Source organism: Sprattus sprattus (assembly GCF_963457725.1).
Source record: "Sprattus sprattus genome assembly, chromosome: 2".
Lineage (NCBI taxonomy): Eukaryota > Metazoa > Chordata > Actinopteri > Clupeiformes > Clupeidae > Sprattus > Sprattus sprattus.
In genome coordinates this window covers 59390609-59409063 of record NC_137921.1, presented here as the reverse complement: position 1 = coordinate 59409063, position 18455 = coordinate 59390609, and the positions used below count along the sequence as shown (strand labels likewise).

Genomic DNA, 18455 nt, shown 5'->3' with positions numbered 1-18455 from the left:
TCATTATCATCTGGCAGGTTTGTAGGACAGTGAGCAGTATTTTGTTGCTTTTAAAACTGGTACATAAGCCGTACTGTCTCCTGTCATCTCCACTCAGTGTGTCATAGAGGGCCATGACTAACTGTGCTGTTGCTGTCCTCTAGGTACATCAGCATCTTGGTGGAGCTGACGAGGCTTGAAGGTACTCGGCATGGGCACCTTATCGCCTCACAAATGCTTGATGTGGCTATTCGGGTAAAAGCCATCAGAGGCTTTGCTGTGGCCCAGATGGCCACGCTCCTGGACAACGCCCACCTCCTGACGGGGAACACCCAGCGCAACGGGATCTGTGAGGTGTTGTATGCTGCCGCTTGGATCTGCGGGGAGTTTTCAGAGTATGTACGGCATTTGCATACACTATACATCAGTCTTGAATTTATCATCAGTAACTTCCCTTTTCCAATGAGGGGGTTTCCTGAATCTCTCACTCTTGCAGACATCTGGAAGACCCGAAACAGACTCTGGAGGCAATGCTCCGACCCAAGGTTGCCACCCTGCCTGGGCACATCCAGGCTGTGTATGTACAGAATGCAGCCAAGCTGTTTGCCACGGTCCTTAGGAACCAAGAAGGTGCACCGGAGGCAGCGCAGGAGACCAGCCAGCTGATGATAGAGAGGCTTCCACTGTTTGTGCAGAGTGCAAACCTAGAAGTACAGGAGAGGGTGAGTCAAAGGTCATGGGTCATGGGTCATGGGTCGTGGGTCGATTTAAGATACACAAAAAGCTTGGATCCCTTGACTGATCATGAAATAAATCAGCCTGTTTTCTCTATAGCATGTGTCATGTTAATGGTGTGCTTCCTCTTGGCAGGCCTCATGTATCCTGCAGTTGGTGAAGTACATCCAGAAGCTGCAGCAGAAGGATGTTGAAGTTGCTGAGGAGGTGACTGCTTTGTTTGCTGGCGAGCTCAACCCAGTTGCCCCAAAAGCTCAGAAGAAAGTGCCTATTCCTGACGGGTGAGATGGAGAAGCACTATTCAAAACCAACACAAATGTTATTTGAAATAACGAACCTACACTGTAGCCACACTGCTCACTAGCTCCAGACTAGCTAAAGGTCCCCCCGTGTTGCATGTTGTTCCTCACAGCCTGGACCTGGATGCCTGGATCAATGAGCCTCCGTCTGAGAGTGAGTCTGAAGATGAGAAGCCCAAAGCTGTGTTTGCCAGGGAGGAGCCCAAGCACACCCGAACACGCCACACTGAGGTGGACGAGAAAGAGCTGGCCAAGGTGTGTGCTTAGCAGGCGGACATAGTTCTATTTTGAGTCTAAGAGAGTTATATTTTATGGAGTAGCATTTTGTGTTTTGTCCCAAACTTTTGTTTCGTCCAAACAGCGGCGAGAAGCCAGGAAACAGGAGCAGGCCAATAATCCTTTCTATATCAAAGCCTCACCATCCTCACAGAAGGTATGAAGAAAGCTCAACACAAGTTGACAAACATGCATTATTTGTCTGCAGTGAAATTCTGTGAAGATAGGATTATTTAGTAGTAGCTACATTTGGGGGGAAATGCGCACACACACACCCACCCACACACCCACACACACACAACACCCCCACACCCCAACACACACACCAAACACACACACACACACACCCACCCACAAACTCACACACACACACAACAACACACACACACCCACACATGGTTATAATTGAATGCTGCTGTCTGATCAGAAACTTCAACTGACTTGTTTTGGTGTCCTTTCCTGTGGCGGTGTCTGCTCCCAGGTGTATCAGGACGCACCAGGTGTGGAGCACATTCCAGTGGTCCAGATTGACCTCAGTGTGCCTCTTAAAGTTCCAGGTGAGCGATCGATTTGTGATCTATGTTGTGTAGTCAATATTTAATTCCGATAGTGTATTTAAAGTGCCAATGACAATCCCAATGACAAAACTGACAATCCTTCTCCTGACTCTCACCCACACTACCGCTCTCTTTCGCTTGTTTACTCACTCTCTCTTGTGTCCTGTCTCTACCTCTATCTTTCCCTCTCTGTTGTATTTCTTGTCAGGGCTGCCCTTATCAGACCAGTATGTGAAGATGGAAGAGGAGCGTCGGCAGAAGGATAACGACAAGAAGAAAAAAGAGAAGAAAAGAAAGAGGGACAAGCGTGGCCGGGGGAAACATGCTGACTCAGGCCCTGAGAGTGAGGAGGACATCACCCCTGCCCAGCAGGTGGACATCATGACGGAGGAGATGCCGGAGGTAAGCAGGGCACATGTGGCTAATGGCTAGTTATCTATTTATTTGACACGTGCTCTAAAAATGATTCCACCCCTTTTACCCTCAGGGCACCTTTTACCCTCAGGGTTATCAGTGTACAGTTGAGTGAAAATGTATCAGTGATGGACTATGTTGAAATTCTCTCCAGAAAAGTTAAAATTATTCAACTCAGTTAAATAACATTTTAGTTTTATTCTATAAACTACAGACATTTATCCCAAATAACAATATTGTCATTTAGAGCATTTATCCTTGATTAAACCTGCTGTGTGGCATGAAGTATTGTCCTGCTGGAATAGAACAATCACCAGAGTTGAGGAACATTGTCACAGTTGAGGAACATTGTCACAGTTGAGGAACATTGTCACAGTTGAGGAACATTGTCAGAGTTGGGGAACATTGTCAGAGTTGGGGAACATTGTCAGAGTTGCAGGACATTGTCAGAGTTGCAGGACATTGTCAGCGTTGCGGGACATTGTCAGAGTTTGGGAACATTGTCAGAGTTTGGGGACATTGTCAGAGTTGAGGAACATTGCCAGAGCTGAATGAAGGTTTCTTCCAGGATAACCTTTTAAATGCCTTTTTGGGGAAAAACAGGTGAACCACTTGTATTTCCAGTCTCTTTGAGTAGTTATCCAGCTAAAATCATTCTAAGAGCGTGACATGAGATGTTAGTAACCACCCCATGATAACATGAAACGGACCTGCAGGCCACTTGAGGAGAACACGTGCCCAGCATGGTCACTTCTCTACCAGAGGAACTCAGGACTGATTTCAATTAAGCTCAAACCCACCTCGGTGAGCCAGAGGACTACTCTTATTATTTGTAGATTGATCAGTCAAAAATAGAACTTTTGTCTTAAGAGAAGCTGTGTGCTTGGTGAAAACTACCTTCCAGCATATGAACCTCATTCCAACTTTGAAACTGTGAGTGTTGGTAATATAGTTTGGGGCTGTTTTGCTGCCTTGCTACCTAGACAGCTCATTATCATTGACAAAACTAGTAGTTACATATAATGCCTAGACATTCTGCAGTGCAATATCCGTGTATGACCTGGCTCAGTAAAGGGCTGGCTTTGCAGCAAGACAATGACTGTAATCTCACAAGTTTGATGTACAAATAATGGTTAATGCGTAACAAATTTAGCATTTGGCATATGACAATAATAATAATAATGATGACGTTTGTCTTGAAAAAGCATAAATTGCTACTGTTCATTTTTGAAATCTTACAGGTAAGGACTGTTGTCCTTCATTAGGGAAAATATGAATCAATGTGAAATGAAAAATGAGATTGTTTCTCTACCACCTTTTTTCATTTTCTCCTCCTCTGTTGTGTTACTGTTCCCTAGAATGCCTTACCCAGTGATGACGATGACAAAGATCCCAATGATCCCCACAAAGCCCTGGACATAGACCTGGACAAGTAGGTTTTCAATATGCCTTTTCCTCTCCTGTAGGAATTTTGGAACGTCGTTATGGAAAAGTAGAATATAGGAAAACATCAGCATGGTACACTATGGGCTTTTAACGGGAGGCACATTTTTTCTGTTTCAATGAAAATAGTCAGATTATTTACCCAATAGAAATAGAAAAAGGCAGAACACCACCCGTGGGATTATTCCTTACCTACCCCACTCCCACTCGTACTATATTGCTTAATTATACACAATATAGAAACATTTTCAAGGGGTTGAAAACAATCTTAGAGTTTAGAGCTAGAGAAATGAGCTTTGAAGCCAGCAAACCATCTGTTTCTGTCTCCTACTATTTGAAGTGCACCTAGTTTACCACACAGTGCACATAGTTATCCAACTTATTTCTGCTGGTCTTTTCATCTTTGAGTAGATGAAATACACTAGTTAGAGCACATAATACCTTTATATCTGCAGAATATCATTAACCCCCCCTAATATCATAGTTCAGCACTGTGTAATTTCTGTCCTATGTTGCGCTGTGATTCTTTTCTCTCATGCATGCACACACACACACTTTCCTGTCCGTCATGTTTTGGCAGTTTGGTGTCTGGAGTAGGCCACCGGTGAGTAGGCCTGAAGCCTGTGGTGAAATCCCTAAGAGTGTGGGGCTTACTGTTGAACCCTAGACCCTCCCTCTGTTGAACCCCTAAACCCTCCCTCTCCAAGAGTGTGCTTACTGTTGAACCCCTAGACCCTCCCTCCCTTCACTTAAGTCGACTAATAGCCTCCTTTGATGAGACCGGCAAAAAATGAATGCATACAACACAAGTTCAGAATGTGTGGCATCAATAAGACCTAAGCAGCCAGCGTGCTTAACTGAGATGGCTCTTAGGGCTTAACTTGCCCCAGGCTAAGGGGTAAATTGATCCAGTTGACAGGGTAAGTTGAGCTGTCTTGGAAAAACAGTTGCTAACTGTTGTAATAACCAGATTTTGATGTATCTAAATACATTAATAATATTTAAATCCCCCATTCTGCTGATTTTATAGGTATTCATGAAATCAATATTACAACTAATTTGTCTACAGGTCTTAAACCTGAAGATGGTTTACCAACTCTCTAGGATTTAAATGAAACTCTCTTAAACTGAATGAAACTTCTATTATTTTGAGGAACATCCACAGATTATTTATTTTTCACTTTCAGTGTAGACTCTCCAGTGTAGGGAAATGTAGGGTCACATGACCATAGAAACATTTAAAAATGTCTAAGGTTGCCCAGATACAGGTGGTAAGTCAACTTACACTCTGGCTCATCTCATCCCCCTCTCTCCTACTAGATCTGTAGTGCTACTGAAAATCATTTGCTGCATTTTAAGTAAGGGATAATGTATAGAACGCAGGTCATTATCGTGAAAATAAGCCCAGACAGGGCGAACAGCACACCGACGCGAACCGGAGGGGTGTTGCTTCACTCTGAAGGGGCCTATTTTCCCGTTAATGACCGGCGTTATATATACATTATCCCGCTTATTATACGGCTACTTGCCAAAACAAAAAAATAACTTAAAACCGTGTTTCTTTTTACAATGTATTTGTTACTATACGTAGTGTTAAAAAGCAGGGAAATAGTTCGCCAAAGACGTTGAACTTCAAAGATGTTGAACATTCTTTAGAACACAGCTGCTAAACCGTCCGCTGAAACTCCATTGATAAATTACCGGACTACTTGCGGAGTTCTATGAAAGACGTGAATCAGAGGCAAAAAGGCCACTTTCTTTGACAGCGGTCATTATTGCATAGCAACGGTCCGTTATCGGTTAATAATGGACCGAAGAACGTTGGGAAGCCCCATTCAAGTGAATGGAGCATTCTACAGCATTAAGAAGAGCCGTGTAATAATGCTGGATATTAAACTGGTGCTATTGTCAACTTTTGATAGCAGTCAGTGATTTATGTATGAATGGTAGTTCTCCCCTACAGCATTATGTATCATGTGTCTGTCCTCAGGCCTCTGGCTGATAGTGAGCAGCTCGTTGCCAGAACCCATCGCTCTGCTGAAGTCTTGAAGAGTCCAGGAGGGGATGGAGATGGAGAGACTATCACACCCGAACCCAAGAAGAAAACTAGGAAGGACAAGAAAGAAAAGAAGAAAGTTAAGGACAAGGAGAGAACGGCAAGTTTTAACACCACATTAGATGCTTTTTCTTTTAGCCTTACACCCCGGTTACATGCCAGGGCGCGATGGAAGCGAAATTCTACATCCCTTTCATTTTTGTTGGAGGCAGGCGATTAGGATGTAGACGAGTGAATTGGGCGAAAGCGAGAAAAGTCGGGGTAAGTTTAATCCTATGTAAATGAGGAGCGAATTTTGCCAGCAGCGGCCTATCAGATTGTTTGGTGATGTCTCTGATGACAGCAGCTACTATAATTTCCTGACTATTAACCGTGGTTTATTAGTTGATTTTTTACAACTTCTGCCGCCCTGTGATTATTACTCTATGCTGCCTATACAGGAGAATGTGCGTTTTTCTCATTGGATAGTTAGTGGCGCGATACTACGCCAGAAGGTGGTGGTATTATTGCACCTAAAACCTGTTTGCTAACGGGCATTTAAACAACAGAAGACGGTTAACCAGAGGCCGGACTCTGCTACTACTACGAACGTGTGTGTAGCTGTGACATTAAATACTAGACTCTGTTACTACTAAGAACGTGTGTGTAACTGTGAGATTAGATGCTAGACTCTGTTACTAATACAAACGTGTGTGTAGCTGTGAGATTAAATGCTAGACTCTGATACTACTACGAACGTGTGTGTAACTGTGAGATTAAATGCTAGACTCTGTTACTACTACAAACGTGTGTGTAGCTGTGAGATGAGAGGCTAGCCTACTGTACAAAAAGGAGAAACATGCAAAGCCTATTACTATTACTACTATAGCCGCCAAAATGTTGAACTTAAAAAAAGGGAATGTATAACAGCCAAAGCCGGGTACAGTCCTATTCACTTTTATGTTTTCTTAATATGTTTTTGCATTCTTTTCTGTAGAGGTCTGCAGAAGATAAGAAGAATAAAAAGAAACACAAGCATGATCCTGAGGAAGAGGAGGCTAAAATTGAAGAAGCTATCACACTGGTGAATGCTGAAGAGGCACAGCCTGCTGCGGTAAACATGTTTAACATTAACACATTAAACAGAGAAAGTTCCTATTCATTACACTTGTTGTCCTGCTTGGAAAAGCTGTTCTTACATTTTAGCTTGGTTTTGTGCCTGTACTTCAAAACAAATAGCTTAATAGCTTGGGTAAGAACAGGTATTTTTATCATTTTCTTTATTATTAAATATTTATATTTATTTAGGTACTATTATGATTCAAACGAATTTAAGGTTAAAACCCATTTAAACTCATTTAGATTGCAGAGTGCGGGTCGGAAGAAACTGATGTGGGAGAATGGATGGATTGAAATATTTAACATTTTATTCATGGATTATTATTTGAGCACTTACTCAGTCTTGTAATAAGAATGACTGCCTCATGGGTGTTGTCCTCTTCTATACCTCAGCAAAGTCTGCTTGGGCCCCATCACCTTAGTTTCTGCTCCCACTGACTCTCTCTCTCTCTCTCTCATTCAGGCAGCGGATTTGGATTTCTGGCTCACAACTGATGCAGCTCCCTCTAGTGCACAGGTGGAGTTTTTTGTGTATTAATGTGTGTGGTATCATTTTTTTGTGTGTGTGTGGTATAATTTATGTGTGTGTGTGTGTGGTATCATTTACTGTATCAATTTACCTTATCCTGTTTAAGGCCTTATCCTGGCAAAGAACTCTCTTAGATTTGTAACACTTGACTTGAACCCTTCAATAAATCTCAATCCATTTATCCATTTCTTCTGTCTCCTTTGCGTAAGTCAAGGTCTGATTGTATGCTTCCACCAAAGAAGACCTGAAATGTCAGATTGAGATGAGAATAGCTGTTGCAAAGTAGTTTGGTGTGCAAAATCTTGATTAAAAATGACCAAAAATGTTGTCCACCTCTAGGAGGCTGTTGCAGCAACCATCCCTGAGGTGCCGATCGAGGCCGAACCTAGTGAGGTCAAAGAGGCAGAGCCAGAAGAGATGGTGAGTCATTGATATTGCCACGACAACATTGAGTTCAGTCACTTTTATTCCTCTTGTGAGCCATCGAGCAAATCATTTGCTGCCTTGCTGCAGTCCAACCTGTAAAATTAAAAATGCTTGAAACCCGAAATATTCTTCGTCAATCTTGTGATTGGCGAGGGGGCTTAGCAGCCACATCTTTAGCTGGGTTACAACGGTCTCTTAATGTTCAGTTGAACATTATATTATAATATCTGCATACGTAAATTAATACGTTCTGACATTGAATTTTGTACCATGAAGCCACCCATTGCTCACCTTGAAGCTTGTTCCCAACCATGCTGTATCTTAGGATAAATCATCCAGCTTAACCATGCTGTATCTTAGGATAAATCACCCAGAGCATCCAGGCCACCTTGCTACAAGAGTTTTGATGTGGCCTTGGATTGTTTATTTATGTATGTATTTCTATATTATGTATTTTAATAGAAATCCAAACATAAGAAGAAGAAGCCGAAAAAAGAGAAAGAAGAGATGGAGAGGGAGAAAAAGAAGAAGAAAAAGAGACACCACCACCACCGTAGTGACAGAGAAGAAACTGAGTCTGTTCAGAATGGGACCATGGAAGAGGAGGAGGAGGAACCGCTTCCGGTAAGAATGGTTCCAGATGTTTGATTTAGAAAGGCATTGTTTTATCCATGGACTATGTGAGGTGTTTGATTTATTTGTAAAGGCATTGTTTTATCAATGAACTATTTGAGCTGTTTGTTTGATTTAGAAAGGCATTGTTTTATCCATATACTATTTGAGGTGTTTGTTTGATTTAGAAAGGCATTGTTCTATCCGTGACTATTCATTTTCTTTTTACTGGTTTACTTTAACGGCTTTACACCTTAGCATCCTGATTAACCAAGGTACCTTCTCTAGTTCATTTTTAGCATCAGAAATGCACACAAGCTCCTTGATTGGATTGAATCTTTACACAGTGCAAGGTTCTGTGAGTTTGTTTGATCCATTAATAAGCAAAGGTAGACTGTCAAACAGTTTGCTTGGTCATGCGGTCTTTTAGAAATCAGTCCTGCCTCAAATTAAATTGTTTTCTTAATGTAAAACCATAAGCACAGCAGAACAATTTCAAACTCACAGTTGACTTAGGTCCGTGGTTGTGGTCTGGGGGATATCCTTGAACTATGTAGTTGACATCATAGATATTAAAAAACATGTATATTCATAGAAGGATCAGATTTGCTTTGCAAAACTGTTTAATAACTGAGAAATAAAAAAGATAAATAACAGCTTGAAGACGGGAACATTAGGTCAACATAGTTTTAGTAAGATTCTTTTGGAAATTACACAACAGGGAATAAAGGTTGATCTTTGTGTCTTTGCAGCCGATGTCAAACTACTGCTTGCTTGCTGAGAACGACTACATTAAGATGGTAAGTGTGTTGGAAATGAGTCTCATTGACGAATTGCCATGTCATGCCAAGGTCATTAAGATTTGTTTTGTCCATCTTACTCAGACTAAATTAAGAATGAAATGTTGTGAGCTCTCTGTGGACCAAAACAAATAAAACGTTAACTATGACGTTCCAGTAATGAAGAATGTTAATAGAGAGTAATGTATTATCTTTTTAAAGAGGGTTTTAGTTTTGTAGTATTCAGAGAAGCACAATCCATGTTAACCTCCTCCTAAATGTGTCTTTCAAAGATAAAGCAGGAGAAAGATAAGGTAATGGCACTGCAATAAGCTGGAGTGTGATTGGTTGGATGTCTCATAAGAGACTTCAGTTTTACTTGATATGCATGTGTTTGCTCTTGACATTTGGGATACAAAAATCTATCTTCCTTTTTATTTATTTATGTGCTTGCGTGTGCAGTGATGCATTGATTCTGTGTGTATGTTAAGATATTGTTCATTTGACATGTGAATTCTCGCACATAGGTGTATGACATCCAAGGCAATCTGCAGGATGGCAGTCAGGTGGTGGTGTCAATCATCTTCCAAAACAAGAGCAGCAGCGTCCTCAAATCAATGGAGTTCAATGTGTTAGATTCTCTCAACTCTAAGCTGGAAAGGCCAGAGGGTGCCACTCCACATGATGCTCTTACTGTCCCATTTCAGCTCCCACCAGGTAGAGTTTACACAAAACACAGGACAAGGGAATTGTGACAGAAATGTATTATTTGATTAACCCGTTGAGCCTGAAAGGCACACCCCAAAATAAACGGTAAGACTTTCCCATCATGCTAGATCCGGGGTTTCAAACTTAAATTACCTTTGGCCAGGTGGTCTTCTTAAAAGGGGGCTAGTGCAATGTGGTATGAGGAAAACATTGCTTCTGCATTTATGCATCTCAAAAGAGTCATGAATACCCTTGATAATTATAGCTAGCTGTGCATTGTCATTAACCCTATGTCAGTGCTTTCACTAAGTGCCAAACGAATAGCAAATTAACTCTTACTTTAGAGCACAACTGTCAATAAATGTCACGTTTCTGAATAAAGATTCCTTTTCTGGACAGACAATATTCGCAACGTGCAGCATAAGTTACAGTATTTCAGAAACTGTTCCTCAGTAAATTACTTTTTGGCTTTCGCAATTGCTTTGTTTACCATATAACTAGCAGTGACTAGTGGGTGGTGTTATGGGCTTAAAGGACGATATCCCTGTGGAGGGATATATTTCCTTAATGTCAAAAGAAATGCAAAGCTCTGCGAGTTTTTGTCTGAGAAACATAAAAAGTACATTGTTCCCTTAAACTACTTTTCAATTTCAACTTTTCAAAACTGAATGAAAAGGCCCAGATTTGGTGGAATGACCCATGTGTGATGATTTTAAATAATAGCAAATGAGAGCCAGTTTGCTTAGACTCGCTTGATAAAAAGGAACATTGTATAATGACCAAGATAGAAGCTTTAAAAAGAATGGTGGTGAAATTACACAGAAAATACTTTAGGGCTCATAGGATTACATTTGAGTTATGAACATGTAAAAAGTCATGCTTGCAAATGTGATTGTGAACTGACCATTGTGGACAATGTTAACAGATGTTATTGTCACCTTGTTCAGATGTTTCAAATGAGGCCCGCTTCGTTTTCGCTGTCCAAAGCATAGTCATGCCTCAGAAATTGAAGGGAACCCTCACCTTTATAGTTAAGGTAAGACTACATCTGTTTTGGCTTCAGTATTGAATGCGTTAGTAAGTTATGTCTTTGCCTTTTATCATTGTCAGTTTTGATTATTTTGTCTCCTTAAATATTACATATATCTCTATCTGCATGTCAATTTGCAGTCAGATGACTCCGCCACTCATGAAAAACTGGACTTCAAATTGCACTTTACCTGCACATCATACCTGATCACTACACCCTGCTACAGGTAAATAGAGTATCACATCTATCTCTAGTTCTACTATTTCTCTCCTTTCCATCTCTTGGGTGGGTCATTATTTATTTCATATGGAATAAGCCTTGGATCCAGACAGACTGTGGGTATTACATTGAAAAGGGCTATAGACATTCCCAAACATTCATTTCCATGATCAAAATAGTCCTTTTAGAGACAAACGTTTCACAAGAAACGTTATTAAGCAAGTGAGACCGGACCAGACAGAATGGTAAAATGTGTACATACTGTATATGTAAAGCAGTTTGGAGAAGTGCGTAAACTGAGCGCTAACTCTGTCAGCTAGCCTAACACTGTAGAGACCAATGATAAAAACACTGATTGTTTATTTGCTTGGCAACATCTCAGTTGGCCAAGTCCTAGTCCCAACATTTTAAGAGTGTTTATTTGCCAAGTAAAGTCCACTCAATTTGACTAGGGCAGTGGAATCAGCACCCAAACGAACCGTCCTTCTCCATTGATGAGTAGAAGATATGATGAGAGATACATTTGGTTTGTTGGACAAGTGATAGTATGGCTGATTTAAATAAAAAGTTAGTTCCTTGGATTTACACAGGTGTGAAAAATGGATAGAGTGCCACCAAAACGCCCAGGATGAAGTCACAGTGCTTGAAATTGCTAAATCTTAGTTGTGATTCCCCTCTTTTTTTCTTTTATCACTTTAATAGTGCTTCCAATTGTTCCTGTACATTTAAACTCATCTTGTTTTATATGAATAGAATAAGCACTGTTCTGAGTTGTTTTCAGTGTTTCAGTAAAAGTGTTTTCACCAGCTGTGATTTCCTAAAGCATGTCTACTGCACTGACTCATAGAAACGTGTGACGCAACTTCTGTGCCATGTTCTTTGAACATGATTACCCGTTAAGCTGGATTTCAGTATTAATGATTTGCCAGGATAGCAGAGATCAGAATTTCTGGTTCTTTGTAAAAGAAATTCGAATTATCGCAAATGCTCCAAGGTAGTCTCTTTCATTGCTTTGACTTGATAAATGAATATAAGCACATGTCATTTTCTGTGATTCCAAACATTTGAGTGTGTTATGTGTGGATCAAAGATGTATATTAAAAAAAAAAATGTTTTGCTGAACTCAGTGATGCATATGCAAAACTCCTGGAGTCCGGTGATCTGAAAAGCAGCTCTCTGAAGTTGGAGGGCGTGACCATGCCCTTTCACCACTCGCTGGCACGGATCTGCTTTCACCACCACTTTTCTGGTAAATATTGGAAAGGGATTTGTGCAACGCTGAAAAGTACTTCATTACATTTGTTCATAAAGCTCTACTAGTGTGATTTGCTTTTCTCTTTGAGAGTGTGCTTTAACAGTGTAACATTGAAATCTAAGAGTGTGCTAACTGGATTTAATGTACTTGTAGTTAGCAAAGTCTAGCATAATTTCCAAAATGCTATCAGAACTCTTAGCTCAGAATCTGGTGGCAAAGGTGATTTTTTTTTTTAGTTGTGGGCACCGACATGCCAGATTTATTGCTAATAACAGAAGGACAGGAGGCTGTCATAATTGCGAATTGAGGGATTCACTTACATATAAATGTGTTCTATACTTTCCCCCTCTTTTAAACGCAGGCGTTTACAACCCCGCCCCCACATTCAACACTGCGCTATGAGGGCACTATGATTGGATAGTGATTACATTTCAATGTGGCATGTGAGACCATAGATAATGAAAGCAATACAATGAAGATATTGCTGTTGGTTTGGTCACCATCTCTGCAGGGTTCTAATGAAAAACAATCACACTTGTGGCAGACATTTTAGGGTTTCCCCACACAGGAATTGCTCACAGTTTGGCACAAATCACTCTTCATAACTGAAATAATTTATTTAGCTAATTAAGCATTACGGTGTTTTGTATTTAACGGTTACCACTTTTAAAACTACTAGACATTGGCGTGAAAGCATTTCATTTAAAGGGTATTGCATCGAATGATATGATTGTTTAACTTGTGCCTTTCTCTTTCTCTCAAAAGTTGTGGAGAGGGTCGATTCCTGTGCTTCCATGTACAGCAGGTCAATTCAGGGTCACCATGTCTGTTTGCTGGTTAAAACGGTGAGTTTGGGGTTTAATGCCACAAACACATAGAACTGCCACTTTTTCTAGCCGCCGATCATGACAACCAATCAATGACGCAAACAGCGTGAGCCATTGTCACATGCCAACACGCTAAAGAGCCGCATTTTCGCATTCTTGTTTATCTAAAACATGTCGGCTGTTTCGAAGTACTATAAAGTACTTGAAGCTGCATCACGTAGCGGAGCATGATGAGTTTGAAAAGCTGAGCGTGAGGAATGAAGACAGAGAAACGGCTGCTAACACAAGCCGCTATAGAGAGCACCCGCCCATATAACCGTGATGGAAAGAAGGCTTAGGATATCACAGGAAAAAGTTATGTAGTTTATAGAGCTGGATGACCAGCTTTTCAGTTTGTTTAAAGAGGTCAGTTTCCGTAGGCTACTCTCACACATTGAGCCCCATTACACTCTCCCAGGTCGCACATATTTTGCAGATATAGCCCTACTGGAGTTTGGAGCAGACATATTATTCAGTTTTAAACTGTACAGTGTCTATTTCTATGTAACTTCAAAAAATCTAAGCAAAGAAAAGTCAAAGAACTTTTACGTTCAAATAAATGTGTCCGCCAACCACAATTCAGTTCGCCAATGGATGATGTTACCTCATTGAAAGTGAATTGGGATCCGTCAACCTTGGCGTATCCAAAGAACGTGTAAGCACGGTTATCGTATCGGCAGATATTGCTCATAGACAATCGGTGATCGGTATCCTTGTAAAAAAACAAGATTAACTACTAAACTTAACAAAAAACTACTTAAATAGACAGGATCCTTTTAATAACGTCAGTTCAGACATTGCTAGCATTGACATATCTACAGCTATGATAATTAGTAGGCTGATATAAAGCTGTGATTGTTCTTGTGACTGTATTGACTGTAGGATTCTAATTGTAAAACAGTCATTATAGTCTGAAGCATTACAGCAATATATTGACCCAATCTATTATAGAAACCATTGCTTTTTATATTACCTTTTGTATAATGTTTGTGTACATTGTCTACCACATTTCTAGGAGCTGAGGACCTAACTGACTAACTCTTGGCCTTTTCTCACAGGCTGATGAGACGGTGTCAATTGATGCCAAGTGTGATGAGCTGATGTTGCTGGAAAATGTGTTGGATGAGATAAAGCAGACCTTCTCTCAGAGCTGACTGAATTGAAAATGTGTTGGACGAGATCAAGCAGACCCTTTCTCAGAGCTGACTGAATTGACCTTTCCCCATGCCTCTCCCCACCTGGTTCTGTCTGTCATATCATTTGCTGTTCCATAGCACAATGGCTATCCCAACACACACAAACCAATCTCCACATTTATTTTTCTTCAGTTAATCCTTGACACCTATGTGTGGTTACTTGTTAATGCCACTTCTTTCTTGCACAAATTATAGTTGGCAGATCTTTTCAACATTTGCAAGGCTATAAAGCAGTCAATCTGCCTGTCAAAAACATTCCTGTCTTTTCCTCTTAAACCAATTACTTTCCATCACTTTAATATTAAATTGTGTTCCTGGGCATTGTGCATATGTTATTTGTTCTCTGTATGATCATGCCATTGTCTTACCAGTGGCTCTCATATGATGAACTGGATGTTGTTGTTTGCATTTGTTTTATATTGAGTTTGTTTGTGTTTGTCACTTGCTTTGTTGTTTTTTTCCTCCAGCTCATTTTGCGCCTTTCTCTCTTTACATTAAACATTAGCATGCACAGCCCTCCTCAGTTCTTTTGTCCTGTGTGGTTCTTTGACATGCTTGCACAGACTTGGCAACGGTTGCTAAAATAATTAAGAAAAAGAAAAATAGGTGCTGACAAATGTGTTCATTGTGTGATTTAATCAGGAACTTGTGTGAATGGTCAACGCCTCTTCTCCAATTAGTCACTGTAACTGTAGCCTGATGTCCCCTGACTTGGTGGACAAGACCCCAGGGCCGGTGAAGAACAGCTCTTCTGTCTGCTCTGTCAGGAGAGCAGCCCTTCGCTCTCTTACCTGCAGAGGCAACGCACATCTGTCTTACAGCAGCGATAGCAAGAAACTCACCACTAACCGAGAGTGAACAAGTTTAGTGCAAGCAACTGCAACAGAAGGTCTGCTAGCTGACTCTACAACGCGAGCAAACAAGGCAAGTAATCGCGAAGACTACCCGAAACTTTGCGAGCTGAACAAAGGATTCAAATAGTTCTTAGATCTGTACTGCACAGCAACGGCGACATTCAGCAACAGAGATACAGCTCCTTCATCCACGGACTCTTCAGCTGTCTCATCAAACATCTAAAACCCTTTTTTCCACTGGACTGGTAACTGTAATTACTCTTTCTGTTTGAGAAGTACAATTACCATGAGCTCTTGTATGGTGAAGCCAACAACCTAATTACTGAAATATATCCCGTAGACTTAGGGTCTTGCATGCATAACCAACCATTTATATCTCCTAACTTGACACCGTTATCACACAAATAATGGACCGGCCGTAATATAGCCACACGGGAACTTTGCACTTCACATCTAGGCTTGTTCTTTGTTTGTTCACACACATGCACACAGGACTATGGAAATCAAACAGAGACACACAAACACATTCTTTCTAGGGCGCATCATCGAGCTTGCACACACAAGTTAGATTACATATTGTGTGTTTTGCTTGTTATGATAAATGCAAATAAATGTTATTGATTTCTATATGCTGGCCTAATGTTGCATAAGAGTGAATGCTGCCATCCTCTCCTTTTCCGAGCTCCTTAGAGCTTCAATGTATACTAGCAATTCATAAGGTCTCTTTGGTTGTAGTTATTTATGTGATTATTAATCAAAGTTCCAAATTGACAGTTCAATATATGTTATAAGATTGATTCATGAGACAGATTTTTGACTCTGATCTCTATTTTCACCTCTATGGTTGACGACACACTTTGTGTCCCCATTTGTTCAACTTAATTGATCTACTGCTGTGTTGAATGGTTGATGCCTATCCAATCAGGTGAGATCACCCACATGTTATTGGTGCTGTTGTCAGGATAGTACCAACATTGTCTGGGTAACCCTCGTAAGGGTTTATGCACAATGGCACCAACAGTTATTTGGTGCCCGTTAAGTTAGTCTGGTGAACTGAAATATAATTCTCCCAGCTGCAGGTAGCTAGTGAAGATGTGTTGTCCTTGGCTGATCAAAGACCAGATGTGTCACTGCATTCTGAATCATCTGCAACAGTCTCAGAACACATGCAGGCAGGCCCATTACAATTGAAGGAGGGGACAGAGCAAGCCGTTCTTGGTCAGGTCCTTTAAGTTTAAAGTATGCAATAGGCTGCTGCCTTTTCTCAAGTCCAGCTATCAACTTTAACTGCCCTCTGCTCTACAATGTCCGAATGGCATACAGGTGACGATAAAGAAAATAAGCAAAGCTAGTTCCCTCATATGTAAAGCGATGATGCAACCCGCTGCAACATCGCACACTGAGTGCAGTCTCCTGCCAAAGATCCACTAGCAAGATCAAAAGAACGGTAAGAGTTTCATATGGAATAACATTGTGCATTAGTACCTAAAATGAACTAATATATTTTTTCACCATACTTTTGTGTGTATGCATGTTACTGCTGAAGGCCTTTGTGCACCATGTGTGGCACAAATTCACTGTCCCGAGAATCTTACATTGACCAGCAGGTGTCCCTAGAGTGTTTTCGAAACCTCCAGAAATGAACCACTTTTCAACCGATCTGGCTGGAAAGCTTCAGGGTTTCGTGAAGCTTAATTTCGCACCACTTCAGTAGCGGTTGACTTGCATCCAGTTCAAGACGTTTGCATGCATGCTTGCTCCAGGACTTCATGGTATATAGTTTTGTGTTAGTCAGTTTTAGCTTTGTAACTCAATACTGGACCAGTTTCAAAGGTAAAACCCCTAGTGAACTGATTTGTCAACCGCCAAATAACACCAAAGAAGAAGACGTTTTGAGTTACGTGGAGCCAGCGACAATAGGCGGCAAAATGGTGGCGTAAAGTGGCAAAATAAAAGTCTGTTTCAAAATGTTGTGTGCAAATCTCTTTTGAAAAATTATCTTTTAGCCTGCGTTTCCACCTAGCTCCAAACGATCTAAAAAGGCGATTCAGCCCTAAATAACGGTGTATTTCCTTAAAGTACTTGTTATAAGTTATAAAGATGCACAAATTGTTGTTTTCTCAGCCACAGTACCAGGCATTTCAAGCTCTTTTTTCTAGGTTGGTTTCTATTTTCTCACCTCTACGTTAATTGCTGTTGTAGCACAAACAATTTGTGAAATTAACAGTATTGTCATTGCATTTATAAACTAACACAGAAGCTTCGACTTTTATTTTGTAAAACATAACGAATGGTGGCCATATTTTATTTGTTGTTATTGTCGTTGGCTACACGCTGCTGAAGTTTTGAAACAGGGTTAACATTGATGTGGATTTACCAGAGAACTTTGGTTAGTAACTTCATTTGAATTGGATTTCTAGTTAATTCAATTAGAGAGTTGTGTTTGACTTGACTCCTCTTGCAGTTCATATTTCATCGTTATTTAAATGGAACGCTATATGTTACGCCACCTTATTCTTTTCTCTCAAGCCTGTTTTAGAATCAATAGCTTAAGGATAAGTGAAATAAAAACTAGGTAAACTAAGGTACGTTACAAAGTTTGTCTCATGAGGTCAATGTTGTTGTTAATGAAGATAATATTCATGTTACCTTGTTAGTATATAACGTTATAGAGTAATTCACAGATGTAGGAATTCCTTGAATTCTGTCGAATTGTCCTACCCTATCAAAACGTCCTAGCTACCGTAGCGTAAATCTAAAGGCTAGTCTGTCAGTCTCTTCTGCCGTGTTAAATCACGCCATTTGAAGTAAATTAACAATCAACAACAGGATACAACAACAACAAAGCTGCTTTTGTGTCACTTCACACGGCATTACATGGGAGGATATTACTCACTCCAACAATGAATGAAAGCATATAGCTCTGTCATGTAGGTTTCATGATATGGATATTATGGTTATTCTGTTTTGTCACCGACCTGTGGGGAGTTTTATTGTTGAACAAGTGACAGGCAACAGACCACTGAGCAGGAAAGGCGTGAATAAGTGAATGTTTTACTCTTAATGATGGCTTGTTTCAGGTTGTAGGCCTGGTAACGGCAGTTTAAATGTGGCTTCCCCCCTT

The 18455-nt window shown here is 40.6% G+C and overlaps 1 protein-coding gene across 3 annotated transcripts in view; it reads left to right on the top strand.

Moving 5' to 3' along the window:
* The window catches only part of ap3d1 (adaptor related protein complex 3 subunit delta 1), a 33706-nt gene extending 18706 nt beyond the window's left edge, over positions 1 to 15000 (top strand). Inside the window, exons 14-34 of one of the 3 annotated variants that reach the window (XM_080832613.1) lie at positions 144 to 374; positions 476 to 701; positions 850 to 995; positions 1127 to 1268; positions 1375 to 1446; positions 1771 to 1846; positions 2070 to 2248; positions 3619 to 3692; positions 5694 to 5859; positions 6736 to 6852; positions 7321 to 7374; positions 7726 to 7806; positions 8275 to 8436; positions 9177 to 9224; positions 9497 to 9517; positions 9731 to 9920; positions 10859 to 10947; positions 11082 to 11167; positions 12288 to 12409; positions 13181 to 13260; positions 14340 to 15000. In XM_080832613.1, coding sequence (XP_080688739.1) covers positions 144 to 374; positions 476 to 701; positions 850 to 995; positions 1127 to 1268; positions 1375 to 1446; positions 1771 to 1846; positions 2070 to 2248; positions 3619 to 3692; positions 5694 to 5859; positions 6736 to 6852; positions 7321 to 7374; positions 7726 to 7806; positions 8275 to 8436; positions 9177 to 9224; positions 9497 to 9517; positions 9731 to 9920; positions 10859 to 10947; positions 11082 to 11167; positions 12288 to 12409; positions 13181 to 13260; positions 14340 to 14435 — 2458 coding nt within the window. In that variant the 3' untranslated portion in view covers positions 14436 to 15000. Of the gene's footprint in view, positions 1 to 143; positions 375 to 475; positions 702 to 849; positions 996 to 1126; positions 1269 to 1374; positions 1447 to 1770; positions 1847 to 2054; positions 2249 to 3618; positions 3693 to 5693; positions 5860 to 6735; positions 6853 to 7320; positions 7375 to 7725; positions 7807 to 8274; positions 8437 to 9176; positions 9225 to 9496; positions 9518 to 9730; positions 9921 to 10858; positions 10948 to 11081; positions 11168 to 12287; positions 12410 to 13180; positions 13261 to 14339 lie in introns of all 3 variants that reach the window. The other 2 variants (XM_080832612.1, XM_080832614.1) reach the window with 2 other exon arrangements.
* The last annotated feature ends 3455 nt before the right edge of the window (positions 15001 to 18455 follow it).